The following is a 25,256-nucleotide window of genomic DNA, read 5'->3' as shown; positions in this document are numbered from 1 at the left end:
AGCGACTAACACAAACAGAGACCATATTGACAGAATACGTTATCATAAATTGTAAAAATTACCATTACTTTTTTGCACTGAGAAAAAAAATCCATAACCCAAAATAATGTCTTTTATGACAAAACGCAAAATAAAGGCACAGTTATCACCAAAAGATGCTTCTGCTTAGGCAAAAATATCAAAATGGTAAGATTTAGTAAAGGTATGCAGAGAAAACCAAGTGGCTGCTTTGCAAATTTGATCAACTGAAGCCTCATTCTTGAAAGCTCAATATGCGGCAACTGTTATAGTAGAAAGAGCTGTAATTCTCTGAGGAGGAGACTGACCCACCTCCAAATAAGCTTTGTAAATCACAAGTTTCAACCAAGAGGCTAAAGAAATTGAAGAATCCTAGGAATTCTAAAAGATTGCCAGGAATAATCATGGGTAGTACACCATGAAATGCAATAAACCACCTCCAAGGAGGCCAAGTTTAAAAAAATGAGTGAGGTGGGGTGGGGTTTTTAGGCTTTTGAGGTTTGGGAAACTTTGCCTCCTCTTGGAAGGAATGCATATCTCATAGGTAACAGCTTGTGGACTCTCGCCACCTATACGAAAGAAAATAAAATTTATGCTTACCTGATAAATGTATTTCTTTTTTGACACGATGAGTCCATGGATTATCTTAATTACTAATGGGATATTCACCTCCTGGTCAGCAGAAGGTGGCAAAGAGCACCACAGCAAAGCTGTTAAATAGCTCCTCCCTTCCCTCCCACTCCAGTCATTAGACCGAAGTTAAGGATAGAAAGGAAAAAACAAGGTGCAGGGGTGTCTGAAGTTTATAATAACCAACAACCTGTCTTAAAAAAACAGGGCGGGCCGTGGACTCATCATGTCAAAAAAGAAATACATTTATCAGGTAAGCATACATTTTCTTTTCTTTTTAATGACATGATGAGTCCACGGATCATATTAATTACTAATGGGATTCAATACCCAAGCTAGAGTACACAGATGATATGGGAGGGACAAGACAGGGAACCTAAACGGAAGGCACCACTGCTTGAAGAACCTTTCTCCCAAAAGCGGCCTCAGCCGAAGCAAAGGTGACAAATTTATAGAACTTTGAAAAAATGTGGAGAGGACTAAGTTGCAGCCTTGCAAATCTGTTCCACAGAAGCTTCATTCTTGAATGTCCATGAGGAAGCGACGGCCCTCATGGAATGAGCCGTAACTTTCTCTGGAGGCTGCAGTCCAGCAGTCTCATATGCAAACCGTATGATACTCTTCAGCCAAAAAGAAAGAAGTAGCCGTAGTTTTTTGTCCCTTACGTTTCCCTGAGAAAAACACAAACACAGAAGAAGACTGATGAAAATCCTTAGTCGCTTGCAAATAAAATTTAAAAGGACGCACCACGTCCAAATTGTGCAGAAGTCAATTCTTCTGAGAAGAAGGATTAGGACACAAGGATGGAACAACAATCTTCCGATTAATATTCCGATCAGAAAAAACCTTAGGAAGAAATCCTAATTTAGTACGTAAAACTACCTCATCTGAACGTAAAATAAGGTAAGGGGACTCATACTGCTATTGCTAGAGCTCTGGCACTCTCTACGAGCCGAAGAAATAGCAACAAGAAATAAAATATTGTAGGATAACAACTTAATATCTAAGGAATACATGGGCTCAAACGGAGCCCCTTGAAGAACTTTGAGAACTAAATTCAGACTCCATGGAGGAGTAACTGGTTTGAACACAGGCCTAATCCTGACCGAGGCCTGACAAAATGATTGTACATCTGGGACATCCGCCAGACGTTTGTGTAACAAAATAGATAAGACCGATATTTGACCCTTTAGGGAACCTGGAGAACACTTCTGGATGGAGTTCCCACTCCCCCGGATGAAAGGTCTGCCTGCTCAGGAAGTCTGCCTCCCAGTTGTCCACCCCTGGGATGTGGATCACCGACAGGCAGCAAGAATGGGCTTCCGCCCACTGAATTATCTTGGTTACCTTTGTCATTGTAAAGAAACTCCTCATTCGTCACTAATGAACGATGTAAACCACTTTAGTTATGTTGTCCAACTGGAACCTGACAAACTGGACCGAGGCCAGGCCAGAAGAGCATTGAAGATCGCTCTCAGCTCCAGGATGTTTATAGGAAGAACCGACTCTGACTGAGTCCAAACTCCCTGAGCCTCTAGGGAACCCCAGACTGCTCCCCACCCTAGAAGGCTGGCGTCTGTTGTCACAACCACCCAAGATGGTCTGCGAAAGGAGGTTCCCTGGGAGAGATGATCCCGGGACAATCACCATTGAAGAGAATACCTTGTCTCCTGCTCCAGTAGTATTCGAGAAGACAAATCCGCATAATCTCCGTTCCATTGACTGAGCATGTTTATCTGAAGTGGTCCGAGATGGAACCGAACAAACGGGATGATGTCCATAACCACTACCATCAGCCCGATTACCACCCTGCGCTGAGCCACTGATGACCGTCGATAATCTTTGATTTCCTGACTTCTGTCAGAAAAATCTTCATTGATAGGGAATCTATTATGGTTCCCAAGAAAGTTACCCTCCCGTGAGATCGCAGGAAGGATAACACCATGTCGGTGTGGGATCTCGTTTGCTGTAATGATGGCGCCTGGACTAGGATGTAGTCCAGATAGGGCGCCATTGCAATGCCCCTTAACCAAAACACCACCAACAGCGATCCCAGAACCTTTGAGAAAATTCTGGGAGCTGTGGCAAGACTGAATGGAAGAGCTCCGATTGAAAAGAGTTTGTCTAGAAAGCAAACCCTAGGAACTTGCGATGATCCCTATGAATGGGAACACGCAGGTACGTGTCCTATAAATCCACTGTTCTCATAAATTGACCCAATAGGATCAAACGGAGAAGTGAACGAATAGCTTCCATCTTGAAGGACGGTACTCTGAAAAACTTGTTTAAACTCTTGAGATCTAAAATTGACCTGAAAGTTCCCTCTTTCTTGGGAACCCCAAACCGTTTGGATAAATCTCAGACCCTGTTCCTGAATCGGAACAGGAACTCACTCCCAGGTAGGAGAGGCCCCCTACCCAGTGAAAGAACACCTTTCTTCTATCTTGCTCCAGATAATCTAGAAAGTCGAAATTTCTCACCTGCTCAGAGGAAGTAGTAGAAGGATTCCTTTGATTTTTAAAAGGAATGAAAAGTAAATTTATGCTTACCTGATAAATTAATTTCTTCTATGCTACGACGAGTCCACGGATTCATCCTTTACTTGTGGGATATTATCCTCCTGCTAACAGGAAGTGGCAAAGAGCACCACAGCAGAGCTGTCTATATAGCTCCTCCCTTAGCTCCACCCCCCAGTCATTCGACCGAAGGTACAGGAAGAAGAAGGAGAAACCATAAGGTGCAGAGGTGACTGAAGTTTAAAATCAAAAAATATAATCTGTCTTAAAATGACAGGGCGGGCCGTGGACTTGTCGTACCATAGAAGAAATTATTTTATCAGGTAAGCATAAATTTACTTTTCTTCTATAAGGTACGACGAGTCCACGGATTCATCCTTTACTTGTGGGTATCTATGACCGACTCGGAGAAACCCCGCTTGGATAAAATCAAGCGTTCAATCTCCAGGCAGTCAGCCGCAGAGAAACTAGATTTGGATGCTGGAACGGACCTTGAATCAGAAGGTCCTGTCTCAGTGGCAGAGTCCATGGTGGAAGGGATGACATGTTCACCAGGTCTGCATACCAAGTCCTGCGTGGCCACGCAGGTGCTATCAAAATCACTGAAGCTCTCTCCTGTTTGATTCTGGCAATCAGACGAGGAAGGAGAGGAAATGGTGGAAACACATAAGCCAGGTTGAACGACCAGGGTACTGCTAGAGCATCTATCAGTACTGCCTGAGGATCCCTTGACCTGGACCCGTAACAAGGAAGTTTGGCGTTCTGACGAGACGCCATCAGATCCAATTCTGGTGTGCCCCATTGCTGAATCAATTGCGCAAACACCTCCGGATGGAGTTCCCACTCCCCCGGATGAAAAGTCTGACAACTTAGAAAATCCGCTTCCCAGTTCTCCACCCCTGGGATATAGACTGCTGATAGATGGCAAGAGTGAATCTCTGCCCATCAAATTATTTTGGTAACCTCTATCATCGCAAGAGAACTCGTTGTTCCCCCCCTGATGATTGATATATGCTACAGTCGTGATATTGTCCGACTGGAATCTTATGAATCTGGCCAAAGCCATCTAAGGCCACGCCTGAAGCGCGTTGAATATCGCTCTCAGTTCTAGAATATTGATCGGGAGGAGAGCCTCCTCCTGAGTCCACAAACCCTGTGCTTTCAGGGAATTCCAGACTGCACCCCAGCCCAATAGGCTGGCGTCCGTCGTCACTATGACCCATGCTGGCCTGCGGAAACACATTCCCTGGGACGGATGATCCTGTGACAACCACCAAAGAAGAGAGTCTCTGGTCTCTCGATCCAGATTTATCTGAGGAGATAAATCTGCATAATCCCCATTCCACTGTTTGAGCATGCATAGTTGCAGTGGTCTGAGATGTAAGCGAGCAAACGGAACTATGTCCATTGCCGCTACCATTAGTCCGATTACCTCCATACACTGAGTCACTGACGGCTGAGGAATGGAATGAAGAGCTCGGCAGGTGGTTAAAATCTTTGATTTCCTGACCTCCGTCAGAAAAATTTTCATGTCCACCGAATCTATCAGAGTTCAGAGGAATGGAACTCTTGTGAAAGGGATCATTGAACTCATTTTTACGTTCACCTTCCACCCGTGAGATCTTAGAAAAGCTAACACGATGTCCATGTGAGACTTGGCTAGTTGGTAAGTCGACGCCTGAATTAAGATATCATCCAGATAAGGCACCACTGCTATGCCCCGCGGCCTTAGAACCGCCAAAAGGGACCCTAGCACCTTTGTGAAAATTGTGGGAGCTGTGGCCAACCCGGAGGGAAGAGCCACAAACTGGTAATGCTTGTCCAGAAAGGCGAACCTGAGGAACTGGTGATGATCTTTGTGGATAGGGATGTGTAGATACGCATCTTTAAGTCCACGGTGGTCATGTATTCACCCTCCTGGATCATTGGTAAAATAGTCCGAATGGTCTCCATCTTGAAAGATGGGACTCTGAGGAATTTGTTTAGGATCTTGAGATCTAAAATTGGTCTGAAGGTTCCCTCTCTTTTGGGAACCACAAACAGATTGGAGTAAAACCCCTGCCACTGTTCTGTTTCCGGAACTGGGCGGATCACTCCCATGGTATATAGGTCTTCTACACAGCGTAAGAATGCCTCTCTTTTTGTCTGGTTTGCAGACAATTGAGAAAAATGGAATCTCCCAATTGGAGGAGAATCTTTGAAATCTAGAAGATACCCCTGGGTTACAATTTCTAAAGCCCAGGAGTACTGAACGTCTCTTGCCCAAGCCTGAGCGAAGAGAGAAAGTCTGCCCCCTACTAGATCCGGTCCCGGATCGGTGGCTACCCCTTCATGCTGTCTTGGTGGCAGCAGCGGGCTTCTTGGCATGTTTACCTTTGTTCCAAGTCTGGTTAGGTCTCCAGACTGACTTGGATTGAGCAAAATTCTCCTCTTATTTTGCAGCAGGGGAAGAGGTAGAGGGACCACCTTTGAAGTTTCGAAAGGAACGAAAATTATTTTGTTTGGTCCTCATCTTATTTGTCTTATCCTGAGGAAGGTCATGGCCTTTCCCTCCAGTGATGTCTGAAATGATCTCTTTCAGTTCAGGCCCGAATAGGGTCTTACCTTTGAAAGGGATGGCTAAAAGCTTAGATTTTGATGACACATCAGCAGACCAGGACTTAAGCCATAGCGCTCTACGCGCTAAAATGGCAAAACCTGAATTCTTTGCCGCTAATTTAGCCAGCTGAAAAGCGGCATCTGTAATGAAATAATTAGCTAGCTTGAGAGCCTTAATTCTATCCAGAATATCATCTAATGGGGTCTCAACCTGAAGAGCCTCCTCCAGATCCTTGAACCAAAAAACAGCTGCAGTAGTTACAGGAACAATGCACGCTATAGGTTGGAGAAGAAAACCCTGATGAACAAATATTTTCTTTAGGAGACCCTCTAATTTTTTATCCATAGGATCTTTGAAAGCACAACTGTCCTCAATAGGTATAGTTGTACGCTTAGCCAGGGTAGAAATAGCTCCCTCCACCTTAGGGACCGTCTGCCACGAGTCCTGCATGGTGTCTGATATGGGAAACATTTTCTTAAAAGTAGGAGGGGGAGCGAACGGAATACCTGGTCTATCCCACTCCTTAGTAACAATGTCTGAAATCCTCTTAGGGACCGGAAAAACATCAGTGTAGGCAGGAACCTCTAGAAATCTGTCCATTTTACACAATTTCTCTGGAACTACAATAGGGTCACAATCATCCAGAGTCGCTAAAACCTCCCTGAGCAACAAGCGGAGGTGTTCTAGTTTAAATTTAAAAGCCGTCATTTCTGAGTCTGTCTGAGGGAACATCTTTCCTGAATCAGAAATCTCTCCCTCAGACAGCAAATCCCTCACCCCCAACTCAGAACATTGTGAGGGTACATCAGATATGGCTAATAAAGCGTCAGAGAGCTCAGCATTTGTTCTCACACCAGACCTACTGCTCTTCCCCTGCAACCCAGGCAGCTTAGATAAAACCTCTGTGAGGGTAGTATTCATAACTGCGGCCATATCTTGCAGGGTGAAAGAATTAGACGCACTAGAAGTACTTGGCGTCGCTTATGCGGGCGTTAATGGTTGTGACACTTGGGGAGAATTAGATGGCATAACCTGATTCCCTTCTGACTGAGAATCATCCTGCGACATACTTTTAGTAGCTAAAATATGTTCTTTGCAATTTATTGACCTTTCAGTGCATGAGGGACACATTCTAAGTGGGGGTTCCACAATGGCTTCTAAGCATATTGAACATTGACTTTCCTCAATGTCAGACATGTTGAACAGGCTAGTAATGACTACAAACAAGCTTGAAAACACTTTATTTAGTGAAAAAATAAGAATCTTAAAAAACGGTACTTCGCCTTTAAGAGAAAAAAAGCATACACGTTCTGCAAAACTGCTTTAAAATGCACCAAACCAAATTTTTGATATCAGACTCAATTTGTGTAGATAAGTTTGCCCCACAAGAAAAATAAACATTTAACCCTTTATTGTGCAAACCGGATTGATAATAAGGCCTAAATCCGGAAAAAAAACACCCCCTGCCCTCAGGGATTGGAAAAATGGGGTTAAAGCTTCGATTTGGCCCAAAACTTCCACAAGGGCCCTCTGAAGTTGGAGCTTGCTGCTTGCTAAGTGAATACAACTGCGCATCTGAGGCGCAAAAATAGGCCCGCCCATCTCCCTTGATGTCTTTACAGCCTCAAAGAACCACACCAGAGCGGTTTAAACTAGCCATGTGTGTTCTGAGACCCAAAAAATAAGCCAAGTGTACCCTTAATAAAGTTGCCCAAAAACGTTATTGCCCAAAAAACGTTAACAGCACTCCCAGTTCACAAAACGTTTGGCCACAAATATTCAAAAACTTAGTGTCAACCATTTTTTAATTAGCCCCTTATGCAAGCTTAGTAATGACTTTCTATAGCTCTTAGGATTACTGCTTACCCTTACCCTCATGGGGATACTGTCAGCCAATTCTGAAATACCACAGTCTCTCCAGAAAAAATGACTGAACATACCTCACTGCTATATAGCATGAAAACGTTCTTCACACTGAAGTTTCTTGTACACCTCAGCCTCTGTGGGAACTGCTCTGGATCTTAGTGACAAATGCTATGATCATCATCCTCCAGGCAGAAGTCTTCATCCATCTGCTGCCTGAGAGTAAATAGTACACACCACTACCATTTAAAACAAAAAACTCTTGCTTGAAGAAATTAAAAACTAATATTTTATCACCTCTTTCACTTTACCCTTCCTAGTACTTAGAGTAGGCAAAGAGAATGACTGGGGGGTGGAGCTAAGGGAGGAGCTATATAGACAGCTCTGCTGTGGTGCTCTTTGCCACTTCCTGTTAGCAGGAGGATAATATCCCACAAGTAAAGGATGAATCCGTGGACTCGTCGTACCTTATAGAAGAAAAATTTATCTTAGCTAGAGGGAGGAATGACCCTCACTTCCTCTCCATCAACCCCGGTCCAAACAAGGAATCGCCAAAGGCTAGGCTAAATGACACATCCTCAGACCAAGATCTCAACCATAAGTTCTGCGAGCTAATATGGTAAGCCAGAAAACTTAGTTCCCCGCTTAATACCCAACGGGAAGTACTGTAAGAAAGGAGTTGGACACTTAAGGGCCTTATCTATTCTAGATTGCATCGTGTGGAGAGTCTTTCCGAATAGATCCAGACAAGGTATAAACTAGTATGCTGTCGCCAGAGGTAGCAATACCAAACCTAGGATGCCATCTTGAGCAACCCTTCCATGGGGTCCTGAAAAGGAAACAACTATCCTCTATGGCAGGGGTCAGCAACCTTCGGCTCCCAGATGTTTTGGAACTACATTTCCCACGATGCTGAGACACTCTTTAGGCTATCTGAGCATCATGGGAAATGTAGTTACAAAACATCTGGGAGCCGAAGGTTGCTGACCCCTGCTCTATGGGAATAGAAGATCTCCTGGCTAGCGTGGAATTTGTCCCTTCCACGGGGTGTACCATCTGCCAAGACTCCTTGAGAAGTCCGTTAAGGAAACCTCTCTTTCAATATAGGAAATGTAGAAAAAAGGGATACCCGATCTCTCCCATTCCTTAGCAATTATCTCAAAAGCTCGAGTTGGTACCACATAGAATTAACAGCAACCATGAAGTCGTTCTAGAGTAGTTAAAACCTCATTAAGTACTAGCCGGAGGTGATCTAGCTTAAACCTGAAGATTACTTCATTATCAGTAGGAGGAATCATAACGTCAGATCTGAGATTTTACCCTCAGACGCTACCGAAGTATCCCCTTCATCAGGTATCTGGGGGGGGACCTCAGAGATAGCAACAACTGTGACAGAAACCTCACTCACTGAATGTTTATTTTTCCACTTGAGCTCTCCCTGCAGCATGGGAAAAGCCGACAACGCACCCGAGACCGCTTAGCACCAGCGGGAAGCGATGTCTTGCAAAATAACTCCAGGGGGGGTCGTGGAGGAAGCGCAGGGCACTAGATAAAACATAATTTATGCTTACCTGATAAATTCCTTTCTTCTGTTGTGTGATCAGTCCACGGGTCATCATTACTTCTGGGATATAACTCCTCCCCAACAGGAAATGCAAGAGGATTCACCCAGCAGAGCTGCATATAGCTCCTCCCCTCTACGTCAGTCCCAGTCATTCGACCAAGAATCAACGAGAAAGGAGTAACCAAGGGTGAAGTGGTGACTGGAATATAATTTAAAAAATATTTACCTGCCTTAAAACAGGGCGGGCCGTGGACTGATCACACAACAGAAGAAAGGAATTTATCAGGTAAGCATAAATTATGTTTTCTTCTGTTATGTGTGATCAGTCCACGGGTCATCATTACTTCTGGGATACCAATACCAAAGCAAAAGTACACGGATGACGGGAGGGATAGGCAGGCTCATTATACAGAAGGAACCACTGCCTGAAGAACCTTTCTCCCAAAAATAGCCTCCGAAGAAGCAAAAGTGTCAAATTTGTAAAATTTGGAAAAAGTATGAAGCGAAGACCAAGTTGCAGCCTTGCAAATCTGTTCAACAGAGGCCTCATTCTTAAAGGCCCAAGTGGAAGCCACAGCTCTAGTGGAGTGGGCTGTAATCCTTTCAGGAGGCTGCTGTCCAGCAGTCTCATAGGCTAAACGTATTATGCTACGAAGCCAAAAAGAGAGAGAGGTAGCAGAAGCTTTTTGACCTCTCCTCTGTCCAGAATAAACGACAAACAGGGAAGAAGTTTGGCGAAAATCTTTAGTTGCCTGCAAGTAGAACTTGAGGGCACGAACTACATCCAGATTGTGTAGAAGACGTTCCTTCTTTGAAGAAGGATTTGGACACAAGGATGGAACAACAATCTCTTGATTGATATTCCTGTTAGTGACTACCTTAGGTAAGAACCCAGGTTTAGTACGCAGAACTACCTTGTCTGAGTGAAAAATCAGATAAGGAGAATCACAATGTAAGGCTGATAACTCAGAGACTCTTCGAGCCGAGGAAATAGCCATTAAAAACAGAACTTTCCAAGATAACAATTTTATATCAATGGAATGAAGGGGTTCAAACGGAACACCTTGTAAAACGTTAAGAACTAAGTTTAAACTCCATGGCGGAGCAACAGCTTTAAACACAGGCTTGATCCTAGCTAAAGCCTGACAAAAAGCCTGGACGTCTGGATTTTCTGACAGACGCCTGTGTAACAAGATGGACAGAGCTGAAATCTGTCCCTTTAATGAACTAGCTGATAAACCCTTTTCTAAACCTTCTTGTAGAAAGGACAATATCCTAGCGATCCTAACCTTACTCCAGGAGTAACCTTTGGATTCGCACCAGTATAGGTATTTACGCCATATTTTATGGTAAATCCTTCTGGTAACAGGCTTCCTAGCCTGTATCAGGGTATCAATAACCGACTCAGAAAAACCACGTTTTGATAAAATCAAGCGTTCAATTTCCAAGCAGTCAGCTTCAGAGAAGTTAGATTTTGATGTTTGAATGGACCCTGTATCAGAAGGTCCTGTCTTAGAGGTAGAGACCAAGGCGGACAGGATGACATGTCCACTAGATCTGCATACCAAGTCCTGCGTGGCCATGCAGGCGCTATTAGAATCACTGATGCTCTCTCCTGTTTGATTTTGGCAATCAATCGAGGAAGCAGCGGGAAGGGTGGAAACACATAAGCCATCCCGAAGTTCCAAGGTGCTGTCAAAGCATCTATCAGAACCGCTCCCGGATCCCTGGATCTGGACCCGTAGTGAGGAAGTTTGGCGTTCTGGCGAGACGCCATGAGATCTATCTCTGGTTTGCCCCAACGTCGAAGTATTTGGGCAAAGACCTCCGGATGAAGTTCCCACTCCCCCGGATGAAAAGTCTGGCGACTCAAGAAATCCGCCTCCCAGTTCTCCACTCCCGGGATGTGGATTGCTGATAGGTGGCAAGAGTGAGACTCTGCCCAGCGAATTATCTTTGATACTTCCATCATTGCTAGGGAGCTTCTTGTCCCTCCCTGATGGTTGATGTAAGCTACAGTCGTGATGTTGTCCGACTGAAACCTGATGAACCCCCGAGTTGTTAATTGGGGCCAAGCCAGAAGGGCATTGAGAACTGCTCTCAATTCCAGAATGTTTATTGGAAGGAGACTCTCCTCCTGATTCCATAGTCCCTGAGCCTTCAGAGAATTCCAGACAGCGCCCCAACCTAGTAGGCTGGCGTCTGTTGTTACAATTGTCCAGTCTGGCCTGCTGAATGGCATCCCCCTGGACAGGTGTGGCCGATAAAGCCACCATAGAAGAGAATTTCTGGTCTCTTGATTCAGATTCAGAGTAGGGGACAAATCTGAGTAATCCCCATTCCACTGACTTAGCATGCACAATTGCAGCGGTCTGAGGTGTAGGCGTGCAAAAGGTACTATGTCCATTGCCGCTACCATTAAACCGATCACCTCCATGCATTGAGCTACTGACGGGTGTTGAATGGAATGAAGGACACGGCATGCATTTTGAAGCTTTGTTAACCTGTCTTCTGTCAGGTAAATCTTCATTTCTACAGAATCTATAAGAGTCCCCAAGAATGGAACTCTTGTGAGAGGAAAAAGAGAACTCTTCTTTTCGTTCACTTTCCATCCATGCGACCTTAGAAATGCCAGAACTAACTCTGTATGAGATTTGGCAGTCTGAAAGCTTGAAGCTTGTATTAGAATGTCGTCTAGGTACGGAGCTACCGAAATCCCTCGCGGTCTTAGTACCGCCAGAAGGGCACCCAGAACCTTTGTGAAGATTCTTGGAGCCGTAGCCAATCCGAATGGAAGAGCTACAAACTGGTAGTGCCTGTCTAAGAAGGCAAACCTTAGATACCGGTGATGATCTTTGTGGATCGGTATGTGAAGGTAAGCATCTTTTAAATCCACTGTGGTCATGTACTGACCCTTTTGGATCATGGGTAAGATTGTCCGAATAGTTTCCATTTTGAAGGATGGAACTCTTAGGAATTTGTTTAGAATCTTTAAATCTAAGATTGGCCTGAAAGTTCCCTCTTTTTTGGGAACCACAAACAGGTTTGAGTAGAACCCTTGTCCTTGTTCCGACCGCGGAACCGGATGGATCACTCCCATTAATAACAGATCTTGTACACAGCGTAGAAACGCCTCTTTCTTTATCTGGTTTGTTGACAACCTTGACAGATGAAATCTCCCTCCTGGGGGAGATAATTTGAAGTCTAGAAGGTATCCCTGAGATATGATCTCTAGTGCCCAGGGATCCTGAACATCTCTTGCCCAGGCCTGGGCGAAGAGAGAAAGTCTGCCCCCCACTAGATCCGGTCCCGGATCGGGGGCTTTCGATTCATGCTGTCTTTGGGGCAGCAGCAGGTTTCCTGGCCTGCTTGCTCTTGTTCCAGGACTGGTTAGGCTTCCAGCCTTGCCTGTAACGAGCAACAGCTCCCTCCTGTTTTGGTGCAGTGGAGGTTGATGCTGTTCCTGTTTTGAAATTCCGAAAGGGACGAAAATTAGACTGTCTAGCCTTAGCTTTGGCTTTGTCTTGAGGTAGGGCGTGGCCCTTACCTCCTGTAATGTCAGCGATAATTTCTTTCAAACCGGGCCCAAATAAAGACTGCCCCTTGAAAGGTATATTAAGTAATTTGGACTTAGAAGTAACATCGGCTGACCAGGATTTTAGCCACAGCGCCCTACGTGCCTGTATGGCGAATCCTGAGTTCTTAGCCGTAAGTTTTGTTAAATGTACTACGGCCTCCGAAATGAAAGAATTAGCTAGTTTAAGGACTCTAAGCCTGTCCGTAATGTCGTCTAGCGTAGATGAACTAAGGTTCTCTTCCAGAGACTCAAACCAAAATGCTGCCGCAGCCGTAATCGGCGCGATACATGCAAGGGGTTGCAATATAAAACCTTGTTGAACAAACATTTTCTTAAGGTAACCCTCTAATTTTTTATCCATTGGATCTGAAAAAGCACAGCTATCCTCCACCGGGATAGTGGTACGCTTAGCTAAAGTAGAAACTGCTCCCTCCACCTTAGGGACCGTTTGCCATAAGTCCCGAGTGGTGGCGTCTATTGGAAACATCTTTCTAAATATTGGAGGGGGTGAGAACGGCACACCGGGTCTATCCCACTCCTTAGTAACAATTTCAGTTAGTCTCTTAGGTATAGGAAAAACGTCAGTACTCGCCGGTACCGCAAAGTATTTATCCAACCTACACAGTTTCTCTGGTATTGCAACGGTGTTACAATCATTAAGAGCTGCTAAGACCTCCCCTAGTAATACACGGAGGTTTTCCAATTTAAATTTAAAATTTGAAATATCTGAATCCAATCTGTTTGGATCAGAACCGTCACCCACAGAATGAAGCTCTCCGTCCTCATGCTCTGCGAGCTGCGACGCAGTATCAGACATGGCCCTAGTATTGTCAGCGCACTCTGTTCTCACCCCAGAGTGATCACGCTTGCCTCTTAGTTCTGGTAATTTAGACAAAACTTCAGTCATAACAGTAGCCATATCTTGTAATGTTATCTGTAATGGCCGCCCAGATGTACTAGGCGCCATAATATCACGCACCTCCCGGGCGGGAGATGCAGGTACTGCCGCGTGAGGCGAGTTAGTCGGCATAACTCTCCCCTCGCTGTTTGGTGAAATTTGTTCACATTGTACAGATTGACTTTTATTTAAAGTAGCATCAATACAGTTAGTACATAAATTTCTATTGGGCTCCACCTTGGCATTGGAACAAATGACACAGATATCTTCCTCTGAGTCAGACATGTTTAACACACTAGCAAAAAAACTTACAACTTGGTTATAATCTTTTTTAGCAAAAACGTATTGTGCCTCAAAGAGGTACTAAACGATTAAATGACAGTTGAAATAATGAACTGAAAAACAGTTATAGCATCAAACTTTAAAACAACACAACTTTTAGCAAAGGTTTGTTCCCATTAGTAAAATAACAATAATTAAATTTGACATAAAAAATACAAAGCAACGATTTTATTCACAGTCACTATAAGAATTCTCACAGCTCTGCTGAGAGAATTTACCTCCCTTCAAAGAAGTTTGAAGACCCCTGAGATCTGTCAGAGATGAACCGGATCATGCAGAAAATATAAAAGTAACTGACTGGAATTTTTTGATGCGTAGCAAAGAGCGCCAAAAACGGCCCCTCCCTCTCCCACACAGCAGTGAAGAGAAACGAAACTGTCACAAATAAAAGCAAAAAAGGCTGCCAAGTGGAAAATAATGCCCAAATATTTATTCACACAGTACCTCAGCAATGTAAACGATTCTACATTCCAGCAAAAACGTTTAACATGATAAATAGTTATTAAAAGGATTAGTGACCTTTAACAGAGTAGTTCCGGTGAAATACCATCCCCAGAATACTGAAGTGTATACATACATGTCATTTTAACGGTATGGCAGGATTTTCTCATCAATTCCATTCAGAAAATAAAAACTGCTACATACCTCAATGCAGATTCATCTGCCCGCTGTCCCCTGATCTGAAGCCTTTACCTCCCTCAGATGGCCGAGAACAGCAATATGATCTTAACAACTCCGGTTAAAATCATAGTAAAAAACTCTGGCAGATTCTTCCTCAAACTCTGCCAGAGAAGTAATAACACGCTCCGGTGCTATTGTAAAATAACAAACTTTTGATTGAAGTCATAAAAACTAAGTATAATCACCATAGTCCTCTCACACATCCTATCTAGTCGTTGGGTGCAAGAGAATGACTGGGACTGACGTAGAGGGGAGGAGCTATATGCAGCTCTGCTGGGTGAATCCTCTTGCATTTCCTGTTGGGGAGGAGTTATATCCCAGAAGTAATGATGACCCGTGGACTGATCACACATAACAGAAGAAATGGACTCTACGTTTTTAGGACACTTGAGGAGAAGGCTGCGGATATATTGAACCTGGTCAGAATGCTTCTTGCAGCATTCGAGACAATGTTGGCTCTAAGAAAAGGGTAATCTCTGAGCTGTAAACTCCACTCACATGAGGCAGAAAAGTTTTTGCATTAGTATGAAGGCATAAAGTGTATAACATCCTTATTCTCATTTTAATCAATAAAATTGAACATCATAAAAAGAGTTACTGTGTCTTTAAATAAAGGAAATGTCCTAATGTTACTTTAAATTAATCCATTAACATTGGATATACTAAATAATATGGTGTAGGTTTCTTGGAACATCTTAATTTACAGTTTGACTTCTTAAGATTATATGGTACTGTGTCTTTACAAATTAAAACACACTGCTTTCTTTTTACAAAGAATGAATTCCATAACGCATAAGTCCGAAAAGTCCCAGACCTCAGCTAAATTTGCAAAGGACTCTGCCTGCCACTGGATGGGGTACCAATAGCAGGCATTCGGATTACTTTAAACACCTTTCTAGTATGGCATCTCCCTGCCGTGTACCATAACACAGCAGCTTCTCCCGGAATTGTAAAAAGGGCGCGCAAACAATGCCACACAGCATAGCTCCGCCCATCGTGGGCGCAACAAGCTAAACCTCCCGGGCGACTAAATTGTAAAAATGGAGCCGTCGGGAGAACTAACACACATCATGGCGATAAAGAGACAAACCTCCAGCTCGGCTAGCACAATAAAAGAAGCCAAAAGGAGTAATAATTGCACCTAACATGCGTAACACCTCACATGAGTTCTATCATGAGTAATCAGGCTAAACTTTCCAGATGGCTGCTAAGTAAAATAAAGCCGTTGGGAGTTGCTAGTATGGCTAAATCACTCAAATAAAAATAGAGCCACTTCTCCACGTCCTCCAGTGCCTGCAGTCACTGCCCAATAACATCTCCTCCCTCCTAGGGATGTCATCTAGTGTCCATGAATATATATATATATATATATATATATATATATATATATATATATATATATAGTGCCAATTTTTCTGTGAACGTATCCCCAGAAAATAAAAGTCAGCACTTACCTTAAAAATCTGCCCGGCAGTAAGGCAGCTCATCCGGCTTGCGAGGTCCTCTCCCTCACATTGGCCTGTGGAAGACAAAAAGTACTGAGTATTTCTCCCTCAGACTTTCATAAACAGGGTAGCATACAATTTATGGGAGGCGCAGTGAGAATTATGTCCCACAAGTACCCATTGCTCTAAAGCCACCACTGCTCTACTGAAGATACTGATGTGGACTACGGCTACACCCTAGAACAAAGCAGTACAATCTTGTATTACTTTAAAAATAATAAACTCTTGATTAAAGAATATTTTACTAACACCTAATTTACCACCTCCTTGCACTTAACCTAGGCAAAGAGAATGACTGGGGTGGGAGGGAAGGGAGGAGCTATTTAACAGCTTTGCTGTGGTGCTCTTTGTCGCCTCCTGCTGACCAGGAGGCGACTATCCCATTAGTAATTAAGATGATCCGTGGACTCATTGTGTCAATAAAAAGAAACAGACTATATACACAAACATACACCATGCAGAAATAATATACCAATCATACAGAACCTGGCAATATACATAACATACAGAAGCACACCCATTAAGCAGAAATAGACCCTATACACACACACACCTTATAGAAGCAGACCCTATACACACATTATAGAAGCAGACCCTATACACATTATATAGAAGCAGAACCTATAGAAGCAGACCCTATACACATTATATAGAAGGAGAGTAGGAGACCATATGCACACCTTATAGAAGCAGACCATGTACACACCTTATAGAAGGAGACCATATACACATTATATAGAACGAGAGTAGGAGACGATATACACACCTTATAGAAGCAGACCATATACACACCTTATAGAAGCAGACCATATACACACACCTTATAGAAGCAGACCATATACACACACCTTATAGAAGGAGACCATATACAAATTATATAGAAGCAGACCATATACACATTATATAGAAGCAGACCATATACACACACCTTATAGAAGCAGACCATATACACATTATATAGAAGCAGACCATATACACACACCTTATAGAAGCAGACCATATACACATTATATAGAAGCAGACCATATACACATTATATAGAAGCAGACCATATACACATTATATAGAAGCAGACCATATACACACCTTATAGAAGCAGACCATATACACATTATATAGAAGTAGACCATATACACATTATATAGAAGCAGACCATATACACACCTTATAGAAGCAGACCATATACACATTATATAGAAGCAGACCATATACACATTATATAGAAGCAGACCATATACACATTATATAGAAGCAGACCATATACACACCTTATAGAAGCAGACCATATACACACCTTATAGAAGCAGACCATATACACACCTAATAGAAGCAGACCATATACACATTATATAGAAGCAGACCATATACACATTATATAGAAGCAGACCATATACACACCTTATAGAAGCAGACCATATACACACCTTATAGAAGCAGACCATATACACACCTTATAGAAGGAGACCATATACACATTATATAGAAGGAGAGTAGGAGACCATATACACATTATATAGAAGGAGACCATATACACATTATATAGAAGCAGACCATATACACATTATATAGAAGCAGACCATATACACACCTTATAGAAGCAGACCATATACACACCTTATAGAAGCAGACCATATACACACCTTATAGAAGGAGACCATATACACATTATATAGAAGCAGACCATATACACATTATATAGAAGCAGACCATATACACACCTTATAGAAGCAGACCATATACACACCTTATAGAAGCAGACCATATACACACCTTATAGAAGGAGACCATATACACACCTTATAGAAGGAGACCATATACACATTATATAGAAGGAGAGTAGGAGACCATATACACATTATATAGGAGACCATATACACACCTTATAGAAGGAGACCATATACACATTATATAGAAGGAGACCATATACACACCTTATAGAAGCAGACCATATACACAACTTATAGAAGGAGACCATATACACACCTTATAGAAGCAGACCATATACACACACCTTATAGAAGCAGACCATATACACACCTTATAGAAGGAGACCATATACACATTATATAGAAGGAGAGTAGGAGACCATATACACATTATATAGAAGGAGAATAGGAGATCATATACACACCTTATAGAAGGAGACCATATACACACCTTATAGAAGCAGACCATATACACACCTTATAGAAGCAGACCATATACACACCTTATAGAAGGAGACCATATACACATTATATAGAAGGAGAGTAGGAGACCATATACACATTATATAGGAGACCATATACACACCTTATAGAAGGAGACCATATACACATTATATAGAAGGAGACCATATACACACCTTATAGAAGCAGACCATATACACAACTTATAGAAGGAGACCATATACACACCTTATAGAAGCAGACCATATACACACCTTATAGAAGCAGACCATATACACACCTTATAGAAGGAGACCATATACACATTATATAGAAGGAGAGTAGGAGACCATATACACATTATATAGAAGGAGAATAGGAGATCATATACACACCTTATAGAAGGAGACCATATACACACCTTATAGAAGCAGACCATATACACACCTTATAGAAGGAGACCATATACACATTATATAGAAGGAGAGTAGGAGACCATATACACATTATATAGAAGGAGAATAGGAGACCATATACACACCTTATAGAAGGAGACCATATACACATTATATAGAAGGAGAGTAGGAGACCATATACACAGCTTATAGAAGGAGACAATATACATATTATATAGAACGAGAGTAGGAGACCATATACACACCTTATAGAAGCAGACCATATACACACCTTATAGAAGGAGACCATATACACATTATATAGAAGGAGAGTAGGAGACCATATACACACCTTATAGAAGCAGACCATATACACACCTTATAGAAGGAGACCATATACACATTATATAGAAGGAGAGTAGGAGACCATATACACATTATATAGAAGGAGACCATATACACACCTTATAGAAGCAGACCATATACACACACCTTATAGAAGAAGACCATATACACACACCTTATAGAAGGAGAGTAGGAGATCATATACACACCTTATAGAAGCAGACCATATACACACCTTATAGAAGGAGACCATATACACATTATATAGAAGGAGAGTAGGAGACCATATGCACATTATATAGAAGGAGAGTAGGAGACCATATACACATTATATAGAAGGAGAGTAGGAAACCATATACACATTATATAGAAGCAGACCATATACACACCTTATAGAAGCAGACCATATACACACCTTATAGAAGGAGACCATATACACATTATATAGAAGGAGAGTAGGAGACCATATGCACATTATATAGAAGGAGAGTAGGAGACCATATACACATTATATAGGAGAGTAGGAAACCATATACACATTATATAGAAGCAGACCATATACACACCTTATAGAAGCAGACCATATACACATTATATAGAAGGAGAGTAGGAGACCATATACACATTATATAGAAGGAGACCATATACACACACCTTTTAGAAGGAGACCATATACACACACCTTATAGAAGGAGACCATATACACACACCTTATAGAAGGAGACCATATACACATTATATAGAAGGAGAGTAGGAGACCATATACACATTATATGGAAGGAGAGTAGGAGACCATATACACACACCTTATAGAAGCAGACCATATACACATTATATAGAAGGAGAGTAGGAGACCATATACACACCTTATATAGAAGCAGACCATATACACACCTTATATAGAAGCAGACCATATACACACCTTATAGAAGCAGACCATATACACCTTATAGAAGCAGACCATATACACATTATATAGAAGGAGAGTAGTAGACCATATACACATTATATAGAAGGAGAGTAGGATACCATATACACATTATATAGGAGACCATATACACACACCTTACAGAAGCAGACCATATACACACCTTATAGAAGCAGACCATATACACACCTTATAGAAGCAGACCATATACACACCTTATAGAGAAGCAGACCATATACACACCTTATAGAAGCAGACCATATACACACCTTATGGAAGCAGACCTTATACACACCTTATAGAAGCAGACCATATACACATTATATAGAAGGAGAGTAGTAGACCATATACACATTATATAGAAGGAGAGTAGGAGACCATATACACATTATATAGAAGGAGACCCTATACACACACCTTATAGAAGGAGACCATATACGCACACCTTATAGAAGGAGACCATATACGCACACCTTATAGAAGGAGACCATATACGCACACCTTATAGAAGGAGACCATATACGCACACTTTATAGAAGCAGACCATATACACACCTTATAGAAGGAGACCATATAAACATTATATAGAAGCAGATCATATACACATTATATAGAAGGAGACCATATACACACACCTTATAGAAGCAGACCATATACACACCTTATAGAAGCAGACCATATAAACATTATATAGAAGGAGACCATATACACATTATATAGAAGGAGAGTAGGAGACCATATACACATTATATAGAAGGAGACCATATACACACCTTATAGAAGCAGACCATATACACACCTTATAGAAGCAGACCATATACACACCTTATAGAAGCAGACCATATACACACACCTTATAGAAGCAGACCATATACACACACCTTATAGAAGGAGACCATATACACACACCTTATAGAAGGAGACCATATACACACACCTTATAGAAGGAGACCATATACACACACCTTATAGAAGGAGACCATATACACACACCTTATAGAAGGAGACCATATACACATTATATAGAAGCAGACCATATACACATTATATAGAAGGAGACCATATACACACACCTTATAGAAGCAGACCATATACACATTATATAGGAGACCATATACACATTATATAGAAGGAGAGTAGGAGACCATATACACATTATATAGAAGGAGAGTAGGAGACCATATACACACCTTATAGAAGCAGACCATATACACACCTTATAGAAGGAGACCATATACACATTATATAGAAGGAGAGTAGGAGACCATATACACATTATATAGAAGGAGACCATATACACATTATATAGAAGGAGACCATATACACGCCTTATAGAAGCAGACCATATACACATTATATAGAAGCAGACCATATACACATTATATAGAAGCAGACCATATACACACACACACCTTATAGAAGCAGACCATATACACACCTTATAGAAGCAGACCATATACACATTATATAGAAGGAGAGTAGGAGACCATATACACACCTTATATAGAAGCAGACCATATACACACCTTATATAGAAGCAGACCATATACACACCTTATAGAAGCAGACCATATACACACCTTATAGAAGCAGACCATATACACATTATATAGAAGGAGAGTAGTAGACCATATACACATTATATAGAAGGAGAGTAGGATACCATATACACATTATATAGGAGACCATATACACACACCTTATAGAAGCAGACCATATACACACCTTATAGAAGCAGACCATATACACACCTTATAGAAGCAGACCATATACACACCTTATAGAGAAGCAGACCATATACACACCTTATAGAAGCAGACCATATACACACCTTATGGAAGCAGACCTTATACACACCTTATAGAAGCAGACCATATACACATTATATAGAAGGAGAGTAGTAGACCATATACACATTATATAGAAGGAGAGTAGGAGACCATATACACATTATATAGAAGGAGACCATATACACACACCTTATAGAAGGAGACCATATACGCACACCTTATAGAAGGAGACCATATACGCACACCTTATAGAAGGAGACCATATACGCACACCTTATAGAAGGAGACCATATACACACACCTTATAGAAGCAGACCATATACACACCTTATAGAAGGAGACCATATAAACATTATATAGAAGCAGATCATATACACATTATATAGAAGGAGACCATATACACACACCTTATAGAAGCAGACCATATACACACCTTATAGAAGCAGACCATATAAACATTATATAGAAGGAGACCATATACACATTATATAGAAGGAGAGTAGGAGACCATATACACATTATATAGAAGGAGACCATATACACACCTTATAGAAGCAGACCATATACACACCTTATAGAAGCAGACCATATACACACCTTATAGAAGCAGACCATATACACACCTTATAGAAGCAGACCATATACACACACCTTATAGAAGCAGACCATATACACACACCTTATAGAAGGAGACCATATACACACACCTTATAGAAGGAGACCATATACACACACCTTATAGAAGGAGACCATATACACATTATATAGAAGCAGACCATATACACATTATATAGAAGGAGACCATATACACACACCTTATAGAAGCAGACCATATACACATTATATAGGAGACCATATACACATTATATAGAAGGAGAGTAGGAGACCATATACACATTATATAGAAGGAGAGTAGGAGACCATATACACACCTTATAGAAGCAGACCATATACACACCTTATAGAAGGAGACCATATACACATTATATAGAAGGAGAGTAGGAGACCATATACACATTATATAGAAGGAGACCATATACACATTATATAGAAGGAGACCATATACACGCCTTATAGAAGCAGACCATATACACATTATATAGAAGCAGACCATATACACATTATATAGAAGCAGACCATATACACACACACACCTTATAGAAGCAGACCATATACACACCTTATAGAAGCAGACCATATACACACCTTATAGAAGCAGACCATATACACATTATATAGAAGCAGACCATATACACATTATATAGAAGCAGACCATATACACACCTTATAGAAGCAGACCATATACACACCTTATAGAAACAGTCCATAGACAAAAGAACGACCCAAGGAACATCCAGAGCTTCAATAATCTTGTTTGCAACTGTAGTTTTGCCAGATGCGCTTCCTCCACACAAACCTGTTAAAAAAAAAAAAAAACACACACAAATGTACCTATAGACAAGTCACCTGCAACAAATCCCAGGGGCAACAAACTGCTGAACAAAAGTGCCTTACATGTTGATGAACGTAAGCCCCCCTTACATATCGCTGAACATAAGCCCCCTTACATATCGCTGAACATAAGCCCCCTTACATATCGCTGAACATAAGCCCCCTTACATATCGCTGAACAAGCCCCCTTACATATCGCTTACCGTAAACCCCTTTACATATCGCTGAACATAAGCCCCTTTACATATCGCTGAACATAAGCCCCCTTACATATCGCTGAACATAAGCCCCCTTACATATCGCTGAACATAAGCCCCCTTACATATAGCTGAACAAGCCCCCTTACATATCGCTTACCGTAAACCCCTTTACATATCGCTGAACATAAGCCCCTTTACATATCGCTGAACATAAGCCCCCTTACATATCGCTGAACATAAGCCCCCTTACATATCGCTGAACATAAGCCCCCTTACATATCGCTGAACATAAGCCCCTTTACATATCGCTGAACGTAAGCCCCCTTACATATCGCTGAACATAAGCCCCCTTACATATCGCTGAACATAAGCCCCCTTAAGTATAGCTGAACAAGCCCCCTTACATATTGCTTAGCGTAAGTCCCTTTACATATCGCTGAACATAAGCCCCTTTACATATCGCTGAACATAAGCCCCCTTACATATTGCTGAACATAAGCCCCCTTACATATCGCTGAACATAAGCCCCCTTACATATCGCTGAACATAAGCCCCCTTACATATCGCTGAACATAAGCCCCCTTACATATCGCTGAACATAAGCCCCCTTACATATCGCTGAACATAAGCCCCCTTACATATAGCTTAGAGTAAGTCCCTTTACATATCGCTGAACATAAGCCCCTTTACATATCGCTGAACGTAAGCCCCCTTACATATTGCTGAACATAAGCCCCCTTACATATCGCTGAACATAAGCCCCCTTACATATAGCTTAGCGTAAGTCCCTTTACATATCGCTGAACATAAGCCCCTTTACATATCGCTGAACGTAAGCCCCCTTACATATTGCTGAACATAAGCCCCCTTACATATTGCTGAACATAAGCCCCCTTACATATAGCTTAGCGTAAGTCCCTTTACATATCGCTGAACATAAGCCCAGGGGCAACAAACTGCTGAACAAAAGTGCCTTACATGTCGCTGAGTGTAAGCCCCCTTAAATGTCGATGAACGTAAGCCCCCTTACATATCGCTGAACATAAGCCCCCTTACATATAGCTGAATAAGCCTCCTTACATATCGCTTAGCGTAAGTCCCCTTACATATCGCTGAACATAAGCCCCCTTACATATAGCTGAACAAGCCCCCTTACATATAGCTGAACAAGCCCCCTTACATATCGCTGAACATAAGCCCCCTTAAGTATAGCTGAACAAGCCCCCTTACATATCGCTGAACATAAGCCCCCTTACATATCGCTGAACATAAGCCCCCTTAAGTATAGCTGAACAAGCCCCCTTACATATCGCTTAGCGTAAGTCCCTTTACATATCGCTGAACATAAGCCCCTTTACATATCGCTGAACGTAAGCCCCCTTACATATTGCTGAACATAAGCCCCCTTACATATTGCTGAACATAAGCCCCCTTACATATCGCTGAACATAAGCCCCCTTACATATCGCTGAACATAAGCCCCCTTACATATCGCTGAACATAAGCCCCCTTACATATCGCTGAACATAAGCCCCCTTACATATCGCTGAACATAAGCCCCCTTACATATCGCTGAACATAAGCCCCCTTACATATAGCTTAGAGTAAGTCCCTTTACATATCGCTGAACATAAGCCCCTTTACATATCGCTGAACGTAAGCCCCCTTACATATTGCTGAACATAAGCCCCCTTACATATCGCTGAACATAAGCCCCCTTACATATAGCTTAGCGTAAGTCCCTTTACATATCGCTGAACATAAGCCCCTTTACATATCGCTGAACGTAAGCCCCCTTACATATTG

The 25,256-nt window shown here is 41.9% G+C and overlaps 1 protein-coding gene across 4 annotated transcripts in view; it reads right to left on the bottom strand.

The window, feature by feature from the left end:
* The window catches only part of LOC128655873 (uridine-cytidine kinase-like 1), a 226,687-nt gene that overhangs the window by 124,303 nt on the left and 77,128 nt on the right, over nucleotides 1–25,256 (bottom strand). For all 4 annotated transcript variants that reach the window (XM_053709457.1, XM_053709456.1, XM_053709455.1 and 1 more), the window contains exon 3: nucleotides 23,109–23,215. In XM_053709457.1, coding sequence (XP_053565432.1) covers nucleotides 23,109–23,215 — 107 coding nt within the window. The remainder of the gene's footprint in view (nucleotides 1–23,108; nucleotides 23,216–25,256) is intronic.

The sequence above is a fragment of the Bombina bombina genome, chromosome 4, assembly GCF_027579735.1.
Source record: "Bombina bombina isolate aBomBom1 chromosome 4, aBomBom1.pri, whole genome shotgun sequence".
In the NCBI taxonomy this organism is placed as follows: Eukaryota; Metazoa; Chordata; class Amphibia; order Anura; family Bombinatoridae; genus Bombina; species Bombina bombina.
Note: the sequence above shows the minus strand (reverse complement) of the source record. Positions and strands in the feature narration are given on the sequence as shown.